General features: G+C 45.5%; 1 protein-coding gene across 1 annotated transcript in view; it reads right to left on the bottom strand.

The window, feature by feature from the left end:
* Positions 1–17519, bottom strand: part of LOC121541595 (histone-lysine N-methyltransferase EHMT1) — a 31425-nt gene extending 13906 nt beyond the window's left edge. Inside the window, exons 1-13 of the mRNA XM_041850728.2 lie at positions 17415–17519; positions 8256–8379; positions 7624–8171; positions 7341–7488; positions 7012–7148; positions 6725–6886; positions 6466–6534; positions 6137–6254; positions 5917–6024; positions 5361–5506; positions 3451–3594; positions 2969–3204; positions 2540–2749 (exon numbers count right to left, since the gene is read on the bottom strand). Of these exons, the coding sequence (XP_041706662.1) occupies positions 2540–2749; positions 2969–3204; positions 3451–3594; positions 5361–5506; positions 5917–6024; positions 6137–6254; positions 6466–6534; positions 6725–6886; positions 7012–7148; positions 7341–7488; positions 7624–8171; positions 8256–8379; positions 17415–17438 (2174 nt within the window). The 5' untranslated portion in view covers positions 17439–17519. The remainder of the gene's footprint in view (positions 1–2539; positions 2750–2968; positions 3205–3450; positions 3595–5360; positions 5507–5916; positions 6025–6136; positions 6255–6465; positions 6535–6724; positions 6887–7011; positions 7149–7340; positions 7489–7623; positions 8172–8255; positions 8380–17414) is intronic.
* Positions 17520–17813: the final 294 nt, after the last annotated feature.

The following is a 17813-nucleotide window of genomic DNA, read 5'->3' as shown; positions in this document are numbered from 1 at the left end:
AATTAACATTTTTACAAGAATCGACTGATGGTGACAATGTTGTTGCTAGCAAATTCTGCGACCAGTCATTAAAACAACTCCGCCTTGATATAACCTGACCCTGGACAACACCCTGTCGTTCTCCGCCAACATCAAGGCGGTGACCCGCTCCTGCAGGTTCATGCTCTACAACATTCGGAGAGTACGACCCTGCCTTACACAGGAAGCGGCACAGGTCCTAATCCAGGCACTTGTCATCTCCCGTCTGGACTACTGCAACTCGCTGTTGGCTGGCCTCCCTGCCTGTGCCATTAAACCCCTACAACTCATCCAGAATGCCGCAGCCCGTCTGGTGTTCAACCTTCCCAAGTTCTCTCACGTCACCCCCCTCCTCCGCACACTCCACTGGCTTCCAGTTGAAGCTCGCATCCGCTACAAGACCATGGTGCTTGCCTATGGAGCAGTGAGGGGAACGGCACCTCTGTACCTTCGGGCTCTGATCAGTCCCTACACCCAAACGAGGGCATTGCGTTCATCCACCTCTGGCCTGCTGGCTCCCTTCCTCTGCGGAAGCATAGTTCCCGCTCAGCCCAGTCAAAACTGTTCGCTGCTCTGGCACCCCAATGGTGGAACAAGCTCCCTCACGACGCCAGGACAGCGGAGTCACTCACCACCTTCCGGAGACATTTGAAACCCCACCTCTTTAAGGAATACCTGGGATAGGATAAAGTAATCCTTCTACCCCCCCCCCCCCAAAAAAAATTGTAAAGTGGTTATCCCACTGGCTATAGGGTGAACGCACCAATTGGTGAGTCGCTCTGGATAAGAGCGTCTGCTAAATGACGTAAATGTGCCCTTGAGCAAGGCACTTAACCCTAATTGCTCCTGTAAGTCGCTCTGGATAAGAGCGTCTGCTAAATGACTAAAATGTAAAAATGTAAATATAAGAGAACAGAGTTGATGGTTCCTCAGCTAACAGGAAGGATGCCAGATGATGGATCATAGAGTCAGAGGGCAAGAGACAAGTCTGTCTGTCCGTCCAGCTGTCTGCCTACCCAGAGAATGAGTGAGATTGTGTGAAAGTGAGTGCTATTATTAATCAGGCTTCCATCCAACCTTTTTGTGAGTAAAGTACATGTTGGATAAAAATGGTCACGACAGGCCTGATTGAAACAGCACGTCATTAAACTTCCCAAATGTCGACAAAATAAATTACACTAGACAAAGTGGAATCTTTTTGTGTCTATAAAATGAATTATGTGAAAAATGGCAGTGGAAACGCCTTTGTACCCAAATATTGATACAATAACCATCATATCAATGTAGACTTGGAGTCATGGGATGATATGTTTATTAGTCTACAGGGAAAATGTGCATATTGTTTTTATGCAGATTTCAGAATATTTGCATGAAAATCTGTCACCAATTGGATGGTAAACCTAGCTATTCAGTGCCTATAGCTAGGTTTCCATCCAATTGGTGACAGATTTTCATGCAAATATTCAAAAATCCGCATTAAAACGCACATTCTCCCACCAGAGATGTTTCCATCAAATTGACTTGTTGCAGATAAAAGGCTGTGCGTGATGACATAGCGCACATAAAATAACTTTTGCGGTTAAATTCCCATGTACCGAATAAAAATACAAGTTAAAATGGGTTTCCATCGCATTTTCAACTCTGCTGATGGTTTTGTCACAACAAATGTTGCGTTATATAACAAATGTGCCCACTCTGGCCTTGGTAGGTGCGCTCTAGCCAACAGCTGGCAGATACAGTCCGGGTAGGCTATCTACATGAGATTATTATGAATAAGAGAGAGATTATTTTTATTTGTCAGACGGCAGTCAAGCATTGATAATCATGTCCCCAGAATAAAATCCTCAATATTTATTGGAAAGGAGCATCAAGCTTTCACCACCCTGTGATCATAACTTATTTCATCTGTAGCCTAATAAACTGCATGCTATTCCAAGTCGTAGTGGGAGGACCACACAGCATACCATCGCGTGACTCCAAGTTTACTTCGATATGATGGTTTTTATATCAATATATGCGCATAAAGGGGTTTCCACCGCCCTTTCTCGCATAATTAATTTTAAAGACAAAAAGATCCCACCTTGTCTGGCATAATTTGTTTTGTCGACATTTGGAAAGTTCACTGCCAAATGTGCCGTTTCCATCAGGTGGGTCGTGCCATTTTTTATCCGACATTGTCCCCTGTAGCTCAGTTGGTAGAGCATGGCGCTTGCAACGCCAGGGTTGTGGGTTAGTTTCCCACGGGGGGCCAGTATGAAAAATGTATGCACTCACTAACTGTAAGTTGCTCTGGATAAGAGCGTCTGCTAAATGACTACAATGTCAATGTAAATCTACTACTTGCATAAAAAGGTTGGATCGAAACCTTGTTAGTAACACTAAAAGTGGTTAAGAGTGTGAGAGCAAGTGGAGACTTATGGTGAGGAGGCGGTAGTGAGAGAGTGAAATACTAACAGGACAATCAAACAATTGCATGGTAGAGCAGCACTCTTCAACCTCGAGTCTTGGTAGAATGTCTTACTTCTCTGTGTCCAGTGCCAGCAGGATGCTCTCCAAGGTCTCTTTAGGGGCGGTTCCCACTCCTATGCCGATCCCCATGCCCACAGCAGGAGGCAGTACTCCGGTTCTGGAGCCCCCAGGGAAGGTGGTGTCCAGTGTGTGCCCAGGTGGGATGGAGAGAGAGCTGTCTGCTTGGCCACTCAGATCACCTCCCACAGAGAGACGGGATGGACTGAAACACACACAGAAGGATGGTCAATGCCTGATCACTACAACAGAAGAGTGATACTGTTCATATTACCAGTGTCATCTTCCCAGATTGAAAGCAATACATAATAGGAGGAAACTATGTATTGATGAAAATGTGTCATTCGGCTCCTTTCTTTACCTGCTATTGACTGTAATGGAAGCCCCCCCCAACCCATTATCCCCAACAGTGCTGTGAACCTACCCTCCAGTGGTGGTGTCTGCCCTGCCCTCTGCGGTCCTGGGTGTGGCAGGGTCATGTGAAGCATGTGTGGCGGGCACGGTGGAGGTGGTGTCGGCCTTGGCGATGGTGACCTCCTTGGCCTTGCTAGCCTCCTCCCCACAATGTGGACAGAAGGTCTGGCCCTTCAGCACCGAGGCACAGGCCCGGTGGAAACGGTGAGAGATGTTGATGTCTGGTTGGCACTCCATGAAGGTCCCCTACAACCCAAACAGCCAGGTCAGTGTGTCCGCCATTGAAGAATCCTAATGTTTTAATGTTTTGGAAGGCCATAATCATCACAGAATGAATAAAGGCCTTGGCTAGTTCAGTGTTATAAGTAGGGCCAGGTTTTTTCCTAACCACTATAATTAGGACCAAGAGCTTTTCCTGGCTTACTAGAAGATACTTTCCACAATAGATGCAGTGCTTGCCCATTCCCACCCCAGGGAGGCTCCAGTACTCACGGCACTGCAGAAGAAGCCACAGCCGGGGCAGCACTGGTGCTTGACCATGCCAGCCCGGTGGTCCTCACACAGCACCAGCAGCTGCACAGAATTTGAGGGACGCATCATCTCATGCTTTAGAACCGCACTCTGACACCGGCTCAGCTGTGAGGAGACGGAAAGAGGTATGTATGAGTGAGAAACAAAGGATGAAAAGGGAGAAAGTGGTGGATAATCAGGACGCAGCCAAAGATATAGGGAGGGAATGTGACACAGTGGGGGAAAAAAGTATTTAGTCAGCCACCAATTGTGCAAGTTCTCCCACTTAAAAAGATGAGAGAGGCCTGTAATTTTCATCATAGGTACACGTCAACTATGACAGACAAAATGAGAAAAAAAAATCCAGAAAATCACATTGTAGGATTGTTAATTAATTTATTTGCAAATTATGGTGGAAAATAAGTATTTGGTCAATAACAAAAGTTTCTCAATACTTTGTTATATACCCTTTGTTGGCAATGACACAGGTCAAACGTTTTCTGTAAGTCTTCACAAGGTTTTCACACACTGTTGCTGGTATTTTGGCCCATTCCTCCATGCAGATCTCCTCTAGAGCAGTGATGTTTTGGGGCTGTCGCTGGGCAACACAGACTTTCAACTCCCTCCAAAGATTTTCTATGGGGTTGAGATCTGGAGACTGGCTAGGCCACTCCTGGACCTTGAAATGCTTCTTACGAAGCCACTCCTTCGTTGCCCGGGCGGTGTGTTTGGGATCATTGTCATGCTGAAAGACCCAGCCACGTTTCATCTTCAATGCGCTTGCTGATGGAAGGAGGTTTTCACTCAAAATCTCACGATACATGGCCCCATTCATTCTTTCCTTTACACGGATCAGTCATCCTGGTCCCTTTGCAGAAAAACAGCCCCAAAGCATGATGTTTCCACCCCCATGCTTCACAGTAGGTATGGTGTTCTTTGGATGCAACTCAGCATTCTTTGTCCTCCAAACACGACGAGTTGAGTTTTTACCAAAAAGTTCTATTTTGGTTTCATCTGACCAAATGACATTCTCCCAATCCTCTTCTGGATCATCCAAATGCACTCTAGCAAACTTCAGACGGGCCTGGACATGTACTGGCTTAAGCAGGGGGACACGTCTGGCACTGCAGGATTTGAGTCCCTGGCGGCGTAGTGTGTTACTGATGGTAGGCTTTGTTACTTTGGTCCCAGCTCTCTGCAGGTCATTCACTAGGTCCCCCCGTGTGGTTCTGGGATTTTTGCTCACCGTTCTTGTAATTATTTTGACCCCACGGGGTGAGATCTTGCGTGGAGCCCCAAATCGAGGGAGATTATCAGTGGTCTTGTATGTCTTCCATTTCCTAATAATTGCTCCCACAGTTGATTTCTTCAAACCAAGCTGCTTACCTATTGCAGATTCAGTCTTCCCAGCCTGGTGCAGGTCTACAATTTTGTTTCTGGTGTCCTTTGACAGCTCTTTGGTCTTGGCCATAGTGGAGCTTGGAGTGTGACTGTTTGAGGTTGTGGACAGGTGTCTTTTATACTGATAAGTTCAAACAGGTGCCATTAATACAGGTAACGAGTGGAGGACATAGGAGCCTCTTAAAGAAGAGGTTACAGGTCTGTGAGAGCCAGAAATCTTGCTTGTTTGTAGGTGACCAAATACTTATTTTCCACCATAATTTGCAAATAAATTCATTAAAAATCCTACAATGTGATTTTCTGGAAAAAAAAATCTAAATTTGTCTGTCATAGTTGACGTGTACCTATGATGAAGATTACAGGCCTCTCTCATCTTTTTAAGTGGGAGAACTTGCACAATTGGTGGCTGACTAAATACTTTTTTCCCCCACTGTAAGTGGACATAGGGAATGACGTGCAAAAATAGGATGAGGCCTAGCATCAAGGCTCACCTGTCGGTCGACGCTCTCCGTGGCCATGCACTTCCTGTCAGCCAGCGTGAGGATCTCCCGACTCTTAGGCGTCTCCATGCGACAGCTGCAGAGGGACAGCTCCTGCACCATCTCTGGCTCCACACTTCCCACAGCCCCAGAAACTCCTGCATAGAGGACCATCCACTCAGCTCATCCAACAGACGTCAATGTGACCATAACTAGACACAGGTTTACTGCGCTTTCCAAGAGTTTATAGAGATTAATTTATAAAGATACAGACTGCAAAGAGCTACAATAGTGGTACAGTTCTATACTCTTATTGATCATATTTTATATGACAGACATCACCACCAGGGGGCTCTCAGTGCTGCTCTCATCTGGTCCATTGAGGAGAGGACAGAGGCCTTGCCTCATAAAACCAAGACCATTTCGGAGTCCTCAGAAACATTAAAGGTAGTCTATGGATGGGAAAATCTCAGCGGAATTATCTTACCAACAGGCAGTTCAGTTCGCAACCCCCCTTCCTACTCCTCTTATTCTCCCCCATCACCTACTCCTCTATGGCCTCACTCACCTGTGTGCAGTGAGGAGAGCAGCTTCTCCTGGGCTTTGAGGTTGAATAAGTGGAGGGGAACCTCTGTGTACTCCTTATTGAGGCTGGCCTGGGGCTGGGGCCCTGTGCCTGGAAGGGGAGGGAAAGTTAGCTAGCACAGGGAGCAGAAAGTCAAAGGTAGGAGATATATTCAGATGTCTCCATAATGTTCCTAATAAGGCAGAGTGGTGGGTTACTGTACCAGGGAGTCCCTCAGTCTTGGGCTTGGGCTTCCTTTTCCGTTTCCTGGACGGCCGGAGCCAGGCGTTGTCTCCCTTTACTTTCTTTTTCAATCTCTTCTTCACACTGGATTCCGAGCTCTGTGTGTAAGCAGATCAGTTGAGAGATGTAAAGTTCTATTCTCTCCAATGACAATCAATGTACTCCTCCTCAGTCTGGTGGTGGAACAACATGATTGGGGACAAGATTGTGCTTTGATAATGTTTGGGTTCACAAAAACACTCCTTTACGCTATTTGATGTTGTTCTAATCAACGGACTCAAAGAAGTGAAAATAGTTGTGTGATCTTACCAAGTCTGACTCGTTCTCCTCTTCTTCCTCTTCCTCTTCAGCGGATTCCTCAGAGTCTGGCTCCTCTCCCTGAACAGACAAGTATCACACAATGTCAAGGAAGTTTGGCCATTCGTAAAGGATTTAATTGAATTTCCTACCTTGATTTGTGGTTCTATACCTGTGATATCTATGAATGTAATAGAAACATAATTTTATCTAGGTTATCAACTGGGGTGCAGACAGACAAACTAAGACAATGAAGTAAATGGGTTTCCACCTGAACGGCAGGGCTTGATGTTCGACTCTTCTCCTGGCCTGTGGGGACACCTTCCTCTCCACCCTGTTCCTCCTCTTCCTCCCATTCCTCTCCATCTTCCAAATCTTCCTCCTCTGACTCATTCTCCATCCTTTCCCCGTTGATGTGTGCTACCTCTTTAGGCTGGGAGGGGGAGCAGAGAAATATTACATGATGCTGACAGCTACATATCCAAACTTTAATACATTTCATCCCAATTTCCATTAATTCTAAAACAGTTAAAATAGTATATGGAGGAGAGGTGAAACCTGTGTGCTTTGAGTCGATTGTTGAAGATGACTAAACATCTCCAGCACTGTCAGCTGCCTCAGCACTTTGGTTTTCTTCCTGGGGACCAGACTGTATGTTCCCATCTTCCGTTTCTTCTTCCTCGATGCCGACGCTGCTGGAAAAGAGCAACCAATTAAGTTCAAAAAGCCATGAACCTCTTACATCACAGTGCACAGACGCCTTCAGTAAGCAAAGTACTGCCATTACATAACTGAATATATTTTTTGCTGTGTGTGTGGGCTGTGTGATCATTATTTGCCTTGTACCCTCTCCCCTCTACTGTAGGCCCCAGTGCTGTCTCTCTGACCTGTCTGGGACTTGGCTGTGGCTGCAGCCGGCACGTCGTTTTGGCTCTGAGGTAGCTGGTTCTGGGAGGGGGATGTCTTCTCCTCCTCTGGTCCATTCTGACTCTCCTCGTCTGCACCGTTTGGTTCTTTTAATTCCCTGTTTAGAAGCTATGGATATACATAAAATATTAGTGAATCAAATGGTGGCTATGCTTCATATTCTAGTAGAACTTCACTCATATGTCTCACTCAAATACCTGAAACATTCATCGACTCTCTCTTTACTAGGCTAATACTGATTACCTTTAGTGTCTGGTTGGACGCTGGCCTGGACATGGTCTTGCGGGCTCGGTGTATGGCGATGGACAGCGGAGAAGGGGCGGGGGAGTCGCTAGGGGACGTGCCATTTTTAGTCTCTGTGTCTGAGCCCCCCTGTCCCGACGGGGAGCCGGCCTGGTGGGTGTCAGTTCTTAGTGCGCCAGGACTGTGGGCGTGCCCTGATGCGGAGGACAGGAAGGTTTTGGTGGTGTGTCCCACCATTGTGGTGCCGGAGGGCAACCAGCTAGTCCTGTGTGGGGAAGCCACCGAGCCTGTCCCCGTTGAAGACCCCCCCTCCTGCTGCTGCTTGCTGAGGATGTATCCATTACTCCCGGTGATGGAACCGTGAGGTGGGTCGGTCTCCAACATCCCATTCTCTGTGACCACCTGAGACTTGTCGCCCTGGGAGGCCAGGGGGGTGGGGCACTGGTGTCCGTTTCCCACCTCTGCGCTCTCATAGGTTCCGTTTAGCTCCTCCTCTGCTCCGGGGGAGGATCCCAGTCTGGCAGCTACCTCCTCGTCTCTCAATGGGTCTGAAACAGTAGATATCAGTCAGTTTCACAGTATGGTCTTATGTTAGGCTAGCCCAAGAGACGAAGACTAGGAGTAAACCTTACCATGTTTAGCTGTAATGGCTTTAAAGATGAAGTCATCTCCTTCCTCCTCTCGGTCCCCAGGTGACTCCATCCCCTCCTCCATGGACTCCCCTTTACCCACTCTGCCTTTGGCCAGACCTGTGGGCTGACAGCACACACACACACACACACTGTTAACTCCATGCCCAGCGTCAAGAACACAGCTATATGGTCAGAGAATGTCATATAGCCTACAAAAACATGCTGGACAATTAGCAGCCTTGCTACGCCAAATACAGGCCTACTCTGTTTAGAGAGGTTACAGACCAACAGAATGCATTCATAAACCTAAGAATGTCCACAATTTCACACGGTTTTTAAGCTTAGCCTACATATTCCAAAGAATCCACAGTTTGAAGTATTATGTGAAGTTTATGATCCCATGGCTGAAATAGCCTATAGCTCTGAGTGGCTATAAACAGACACAGAACATAACTCATGAACAACACTACATAGCCTAATGGATCATTCCACCAGAAAGAGCACAAGAAAGAGGATTTTGACACCCACCATCTTATATTGTTCTGAAATCACATCTGTAGTTAAGAAACAGAGCAGATTAGCATTCCTGCAACATTATTTTGTTGAAATATAATTTTCTCTCTGAGAAATTAAGCTAATTGATTGACTCAAATTGGCCATTTTAATTCATAGGACGCATATAAATGTTCAATAAATATAGTACCTAACTTTGGACAAAACTTCTTCCGAACAATGAATAAGACATGAGGAATTAAGAAAAATGGCCAAAAGCCACCCACGGACCCAAAACCAAGCCCACCCCAACGGCCAGTATATATCAGTAGTATGAAGCTGTGGCTTGGTGTATTGTTTATTCATACTATGTCATGTATTCTCAGTGAATATGGTGATGTCCGTCCAATCCATGAATGTATTTTATCGCACAACAGATATTCATGATACAAATATTTTAGCTGCCCCACATTACAAAGATGGTTAAGTTGTTGGTGGCGCTTCTTACTATCCAATCTTGACTGTATGGAGAAACTTAATTTTTTTTTGAAATAAATATTGGTTTAAACTAAAATGCAGTTAATAATTTTAGCTTTAACTGCTTGAAAATATTTTTATTTTACCTTTATTTAACTAGGCAAGTCAGTTAAGAACAAATTCTTATTTACAATGACGGCCTACACCGGCCAAACCCGGAGGACGCTGGGCTAATTGTGCGCCGCCCTATGGGACTCCCAATCACGGCCGGTTGTGATACAGCCTGGAATCGAACCAGGGGGTCTGTAGTGACGCCGCAAGCACTGAGATGCAGTGCCTTAGATCACTGCGCCACTTGAAAAGATTACTGTCTCTAGGCTGTCATAAACTGCTATAAAATGGCCCTACTTTACTTAAACTTTTCAAATGTGCTCAACTGACTTGACTAGTAAAATGCGAGCACATTTACAACATCTCATCTTTCATTTAGGAAATTTAAAAAACAAAAAGAACAAAACTGCTTTGTTTTAAATTAAATGAAAATCTTGACCTATACCAGCCATGAATAAACAACAGAAAAGCCATTGGGCTTAGTCCATTTTTTCCCAATGACTCTAGATGGCAAGGTTACAATAGGACTGCCCATTAACAATTTTTACATTTGGGGAACGTTTTTCTTCACAAAGAGGACCTGCTCGGCTTTGTCACAAGAGAGTCGGTTTCGAACCATGTGTGAAGCTGCACTGAAAAGGCGCTCACTATCCACACTAGTACAGGGAGCACAAAGATACTTGCGCGCAGCTTTAGCTAGGATGGGGAAACAGTGTTTGTTACTTCTCCAGTATCCAAGTGCATCTTCATTCCTGGGAATAGTACAGTCGTGGTCAAAAGTTTTGAGAATGACACAAGTATTGGTCTTCACAAAGTTCACTGCTTCAGTGTTATGAGATATTTTTGTCAGATGTTACTATGGTATACTTTTGTATAATTACAAGCATTCCATAAGTGTCAAAGGCTTTTATTGACAATTACATTAAGTTTATGCAAAGAGTCAATATTTGCAGGGTAGGACCCTTCTTTTTCAAGACCTCTGCAATCCGCCCTGGCATGCTGTCAATTAAATTCTGGGCCACATCCTGACTGATGGCAGCCCATTCTTGCATAATCAATGCTTGGAGTTTGTGGGTTTTTGTTTGTCCACCCGCCTCTTGAGGATCGACCACAAGTTCTCAATGGGATTAAGGTCTGGGGAGTTTCCTGGCCATGGACCCAAAATGTTGATGTTTTGTTCCCAGAGCCACTTTTTATCACTTTTGCCTTATGGCAAGGTGCTCCATCATGCTGGAAAAGGCATTGGTCGTCACCAAACTGTTCTTGGATGGTTGGGAGAAGTTGCTCTCGGAGGATGTGTTGGTACCATTCTTTATTCATGGCTGTGTTCTTAGGCAAAATTGTGAGTGATCCCACTCTCTTGGCTGAGAAGCAACCCCACACATGAATGGTCTCAGGATGCTTTACTGTTGGCATGACACAGGACTGATGGTAGCGCTCACCTTGTCTTCTCCGGACAAGGTGTTTTCCAGATGCCCCAAACAATCGGAAATGGGATTCAGAGAAAATGACTTTACCCCAGTCCTCAGCAGTTCAATCCCTGTACCTTTTGCAGAATATCAGTCTGTCCCTGATGTTTTTCCTGGAGAGAAGTGGCTTCTTTCCTGCCCTTCTTGACACCAGGCCATCCTCAAAAAGTATTCGCCTCACTGTGCGTGCAGATGCACTCACACCTGCCTGCTGCTATTCCTGAGCAAGCTCTGCACTGGTGGTGCCCCGATCCCGCAGCTGAATCAACTTTAGGAGACGGTCCTGGCGCTTGCTGGACTTTCTTGGGCGCCCTGATGCCTTCTTCACAACAATTGAACCTCTCTCCTTGAAGTTCTTGTTGATCCGATAAATGGTTGATTTAGGTGCAATCTTACTAGCAGCAATATCTTTGCCTGTGAAGCCCTTTTTGTGCAAAGCAATGATGACGGCACTTGTTTCCTTGCAGGTAACCATGGTTATCAGAGGAAGAACAATGATTTCAAGCACCACCCACTTTTAAAGCTTCCAGTCTGTTATTCTAACTCAATCAGCATGACAGAGTGATCTCCAGCCTTGTCCTCGTCAACACTCACCTGTGTTAACGAGAGAATCACTGACATGATGGCAGCTGGTCCTTTTGTGGCAGGGCTGAAATGCAGTGGAAATGTTTTTTGGGGGGGATTAAGTTCATTTACATGGCAAAGAGGTACTTTGCAATTAATTAGTAGCAGTCCTTGTACCTAGCATCGAGCATGGTGGCGACACAGTAAAGAGGCTCAGAGTGAATGCCACCGAATCGCTTGTTCACAGCCTCTAGTAGAGTACTTTTGCAAGTTTTAACCCGACGGTCTGTGTCGGCAGTTTTGTTGAGCAGGCGTTTCAATGCCATGACAGAGGGTATCACGTCTGCTGCAGACGCAGTTGATGAGCATATTTCTCAAGTCAGTTGTTCGAATGGAGCTAGGAGTGTGTTCATGTTTTCAATGAGAGTCCACTGGTTTGTACTGATTGTTGCAGGTAACTCATAGTTGGCTGCGTACACGCCAAGCACTCATTTTTGTTCCAGCAGGCTCTCCATCATGTAAAAGGTACTGTTCCATCTGGTGGAAACATCTTGCTTCAGCCTTCTCTTTTTCACTCCAAGATGCTCCTGTATTGCTTGCAAGTGGCTGTATGCTAGCTGTGAGTGTTTAAAATGACCCACTATCTTCCTACCTGTTGCCACTGTGTCAGATATGGTGTGTTGGGCCAAAACACCTTAGTTCACAGCCAGTTGCAGCGTGTGTGCCATGCATGGCAAACTGGCGACTCCGCATTCTTCCAAAGCCTTTGTCATGTTACGTGCATTATCACGTAGCACAGCGTGTACTTTGTTCTTGGGGATTTTCCAAGCTTCAAACATGTTCTCAAATGCCATTGAAATGGCAGCAGCGGTATGAGAACCAGCACATTCTTGAGAATGCAATACGGCTTTCCTCAGTACGAAATCCTTGTCGACCCACTGTGCTGACTCATTATGCTCATGGGGCTGACATCGCTGGTCCAAATGTCAGTTGTGAAGCTAATAGCAGTGACACCCATAGCAAGTAGCTCATGGATGTGCATTTCAACAATACTGTGTAACTCCGGTAGGGAAACATCTGACAAATTGCGCATCCTTGGTAGTGTGTAACGGAGCTCGAGGTGCTCGACCAGTTGGCAAAAGCCAACATCATCCACGACAGAGAACGGTTGATTGTCAAGGGCAATGAATTCCATTATCTCGGCATTAATGGATTTTGCATTTGAGTTGTCTCGCTGAAATGTTCTTACTCTTTCAAATGACTGCTCGACTTGACCTTGTTTAGTTGTTGGAAGTGTGCGCTTATAGTTTTTTTCTGCTTTTGTTCTAAGTAGTCGCTCAACGTCTGGGGGTGTTGCACTTTCAAATGAGTAATTATGTTTGTGGTATTGAAATATTTCACTTTCTCCCCTCCTCGGGAAATAATAGCAGCACAAACGTAGCATATGGCCTTTTTGTTATCTTCCTTTGAAACTTCAAAATAGATCCACACAGCAGACATTGTGGGCTAGGTTAAGAATGCTGTGTTGCACGTGTAGCGCTGTATTTTTCATATTTACATTTACATTACATTACATTTTAGTCATTTAGCAGACGCTCTTATCCAGAGCGACTTACAGTTAGTGAATACATTTTTTTTTTATACTGGCCCCCCGTGGGAATCGAACCCACAACCCTGGCGTTGCAAACGCCATGCTCTATCAACTGAGCTACATTCATGGCATCATTACGTCATCTACCTACGTTATACAGGTATTCACGTCTGCTTTGACATCAGTTTTGCTCATCGGCGTTAAACTATACATAGAGCCAATGCTGGCATTTTTAGTTAATATCGGCCCATTCCGATATGCTTACCGATATATTGTGCATCCCTAGTTGAAGCATTAGGTTGCTAAGAGAAAGACAAACTGAATTGCTTTCATGAAGGACTGGCTTGACTTGTGAGGATGACCACATCATTTATTTGGTTTTCTACCCAAAGTTGCAAAGACAACATTGTGATCCATTTGATAAACAGAAGAGATCAGCTAAATTTATAAAATGGTGTGGCAGTAGCATGAACAGCGGCACCTAGTGGGCCAAACTTGGTACTTTCACATTAATTTATGGTGGTGGTGGGGGTTAAGAAAAGGTTTGGTCCAAATCGGATGTTGGGTACTATATTTATTTAATATTATATTAATCCTATTAATTGAAATGGCCAATTTGGGTGCAATCAATTAGCTTCAAATTGAAAGAATTTCAGAACAATCTGAGATGGTAGGTGTCATGGCTTGCTGAAATGACATGAGACACTGGCTGGACAGACATGGTAGAAACGACACATTTTATATTTTTTACATTTTACTCATTTAGCAGACGCTCTTATCCAGAGCGACTTACAGTTAGTGAGTGCATACATTTTCATACTGGCCCCCCGTGGGAAACGAACCCACAACCCTGGCGTTGCAAGCGCCATGCTCTACCAACTGAGCTACAGGGGACTAGGCACCTTCACTATGGGAAATTCCCCATGTGGGATCCAGGACCACCACACTACAGATTACTAATTCTTTAACCACCGAGGTCAAACAGGAAGAAAGGCGGTGCTCTGCTCCCTCTCTCTGGCCCTCTGTATTCAGGCCCTTACCGTCACTAACTACGCTCTGCTGACATGCTTGGCTGAAGGCCCAGTTTTGGCTGCTGCTCAGTAAGGAGCTCTGCAATGGGAATGGAATCAAACAGTGTCTCCTCTCCTCCTCCAGAGAGCTGCCTACTGAACGGCTTTACCTCCAACATCTCAAACCTCCAGAGGAAGCATCTCATGCTCAACAAACTGTCATCATACTTCAGATACTCAAATACAATGTGATTGAGAACCCCTTCTAACAGTGTAGCACAAGGCCAACTTCCTCAGATTAGCACCAGAACCACAAATCAACTATGATGATCATGGTGAAGACCTATTCAGGGACAAGAAACAATCCATAATCTGTTCTTGTTTGCCTTGCCTTATTCTGTCTCATCTCTTTCAATACAAGCAGCTAATGCAATCTTCCTTCAGCAGCACCAGACAAAACAAACAAAGGATAAAGACAGCAGACACCATGAACCAGACAGGCCCAGGGAAAAAAAACTGAACAGATAAATCAGACAGAAGATAAAGAAGAGGACATGCAGTTATACCAGTGGATCCACCTTTACAAACCGACAGGTTTTCCAACCTGTATTTCTGCTACAGAACGTCTGAAAACCTCAGAAGAGGAAGCAGGTCAGAGAATTCTGCAATGGAAGGAAATTCACCATCTTCCCCTCCCCCCTGAAAACGCAGGCCCGTCGCAAAAGCTTTGCCTTCCAATTGGAAACCCCATCAGACACCTGCCTCTAAAACCACCACAAAATGTCTGCTCCTAATGTTGCTCTCGCAACAAAAGATGCCCTTCTCTCAGTTTCCACCAGGGGAGCCATTACACAGAGTTTTATGTTGGCTAAGAGTGGGAAGGTTGTGCAGTGCTTTGGTATTGGAGGATATAGCCTAGCCTAGCATTAGCCTCCTTCACCAGCTGTCCACGGCCACCTCCCCCACAGTCCCCTCGCCACAGGATGGCCCCCACCTCTTGGCACCCTGCCATCATCAGGAGCTGAAGAGGACTGGACCTATTGGATTGGTTACAGAGAGGCTTCTCGTTTCAATGTGTCCTTCAGGATTAGCCTGGCCAATGCCTGTCAGATTAAAGTCACCTAAGCCTAGCTGCTAGATTTGAAGGGAGAGCAGAGTCTGACCGACAAACTCAGGAGACCTTTTGCCAGGAGACCCTGCGCTGGAGCTGCACCTGACAGAACATTGACCCAAGGCTGATAATTCACCTTAGAAAACAACAAGTAAAATAAACGTTTAAAGTAACCCAACCAATGGGCTTATTTGCCTTAAGTCTAAGCAAAGGGCTGTGTGAATTGTCTAAGACCACTGACACCCCAGTGGACAAAGACACCGGTGTCCTCTGTCAGGCAGATGCATGCATGTCAATATAGTGGCCTGTCTGTTGCTCTGTCTGTAGCTCTTGCCACACATAGCTCAGTGGATCAACAGACAAATCCATTGGTATTCTGAGCACTCTGCCTTATCCTGCTCTCTCCTCTCGGTTATGAGAGAAATGCCTTAGATTTAGTGCTACTTCGATTTTTTATGGAAAATCACAATCACGTAGGCTAAAGTAAGTCTTCCAACATCAATCAGATAGCAATTTAGCTTTTTCAACAGTTACAGGGAAAGTTGGTCTTGCTCGTCTAAAAGAGAGACTTGCACCCAAGAGCAAGCTGATAACTATCAGAGGCACCCAAAGAAAAAGGATCTCTGAGGTATTCTCACATGAGACCAGGTAGAAGAGAAGGGGTTCCAGAGTTACAGATTCCAAGGTGTGTGGTCGACACAGGTATGAGGGGAGAAAACCTTTCGTATTCCTTCATAGATTCAAGAAACCTCCTCTAATCGTGCTTCTCTATGTCCTCAGTCCTGCCCCTAGTGGGTGAAAAGGGAACTTGCACATTGGAGAGAGAAAGGGAGGGGGAGGAGAGAGAGAGGACCGTCTGCAGATCTCCGCCATTTCGTAACCAGATTGTTTACTGACACAACGTGGCCAACGCTGCACAATTCCACTAGGTGGGGGACATGTGGCCAGGATTTACATGGGTGGGGGATGGGAGCTCAAAGGCAGATTCACCTATTGGTTCTAATAAAGAATTAGCCAACATGAGAAAATACAAATATATCAGAATCATTACAAATGTAGGCTACATAACAAAAGCATGTTAAAAAAAACAATGCCAAAAAATAAGATATTGTAAAAAACAAAACCGGCTTATAAAATGTTCATATCAGACACTGTCATTTAAAAATGACTGCATCTGCCAACCATTTCTTCCAAAAATAAATCTAATGGCAGTGAGGTCAGTGCAGCCTATAGCTATTAGAACACAGCTAGCTACATGACTAAAGTCTATCTTGGGTTGTGGGTTCTGACACCAGCCCCCTGAATTAGGCTTGTCTAGCTATTGAAAGGTTGTGAACGATTAGAAAACATCTACTAATAAAGCCTAGCAATGTAAACAACAATATAGCCTCCTCCTATCACAGGTGTTAGACTGCCCAGCGCCCCAGAGAACAACACCCTAAACAAAAGACTCATTAACAATGGGTAAAACAGCTATTGAGCAATGACCATCAACATCTTGAAGATCGCCTTCTCTTTCCTCGAAGATTATTTGTATCATTCAATTCACAACAAGTCAGCTGCATGAACAAAAAGCGAGGAGTTTGGACTTGAAACAATGTGAAAAATCAACTACTGTTACAAAGCCATTATGAGTGCAAAATGCAGGCACCATCACACTGGATACTGAAGATGGTGCGGAACAGCACTGAGGCTATGGTATTATAAGACCTGAGTCCTGAGCCTGACTATTGCACAGGATTATCCTGCAGTCATTCATCTTTCTTCGGTTTCTCGCCAGTGTGTATTTGACCATATGGGACATTTTCCCTGCGGTACCTCCTTGGCCCTTTCCTGAAGGAGACGGTAGGGCTGCAAAGAGAAAGAGAAGGAAAGAGAAAGGAGTAAAACGAGGATGGGTCCGAGTCCTGGAGTGCCTGCCGGACAGGCCGGGAGGAACACCATTTGAGATTTCTAAGAAGTCAGTCCTCTGCCCTGAGTGCATTCATCTCCAGCCTACTGTGTCAATGCTCCAAACACAGCTATCAATCAATGGAGATTTCCCAGACAGCAGGACCCACGAAACACCTTTGTGAAACTCAAATATCCATTATTCTAACACCTGACACAGGTGAACACAGTGCATTACTAACCACTTCACCACAGGGTAGTAGCGGCTTGCTGCCATATGAAATGCTGTAGTCATAGATCACATCAGGCTGAAAAAGCCTTGATTACTGATCAAACTCTCTGTTCAAGCCTGCTGTCATGGACTCTGAAGTCTGGCTTCACAGCCCAGAGTAGGCTAACGTCCCCTTCCCTGTGGTAAATATGCGCTTGCAGTAAGCATCATACCTGCTTTCTCCTGATGGCCTCCATTGAGGAGAGTGGTTGAGAGGGAGAGCGAGAGTGTGGGTGCAAGAGAGAGAGAGCGGGAGTCTCGAACGGATTGTTCCTCTTTTCCTTTTCCTCCCCGCATGCACACATTCAACTCGTTGGTCATGTGACCCAGCAGCTCCCTCTGTCGGTCCCTCTTCAGAGGTCTTCCACAGAGCATGCTCAGTCAGTTCGAATTACAGCGGATCCTCTTTTTTTCTCTCTCGCGACCTGTGCGCTGATGAACGCGCACAGCCATTTCAGGAACAGCAACAAAAAGTGAAAAAAGGTAGCTAAGCAAGGGGCCAAAGAGGAGAGCTGTGTGTGAGTCAGCGTCTTAAAAACTCAATCAACACTGTTCTCCTTTAAAATAGAGCC

Source organism: Coregonus clupeaformis, chromosome 27 (genome assembly GCF_020615455.1).
Source record: "Coregonus clupeaformis isolate EN_2021a chromosome 27, ASM2061545v1, whole genome shotgun sequence".
Taxonomy (NCBI): Eukaryota; Metazoa; Chordata; class Actinopteri; order Salmoniformes; family Salmonidae; genus Coregonus; species Coregonus clupeaformis.
Note: the sequence above shows the minus strand (reverse complement) of the source record. Positions and strands in the feature narration are given on the sequence as shown.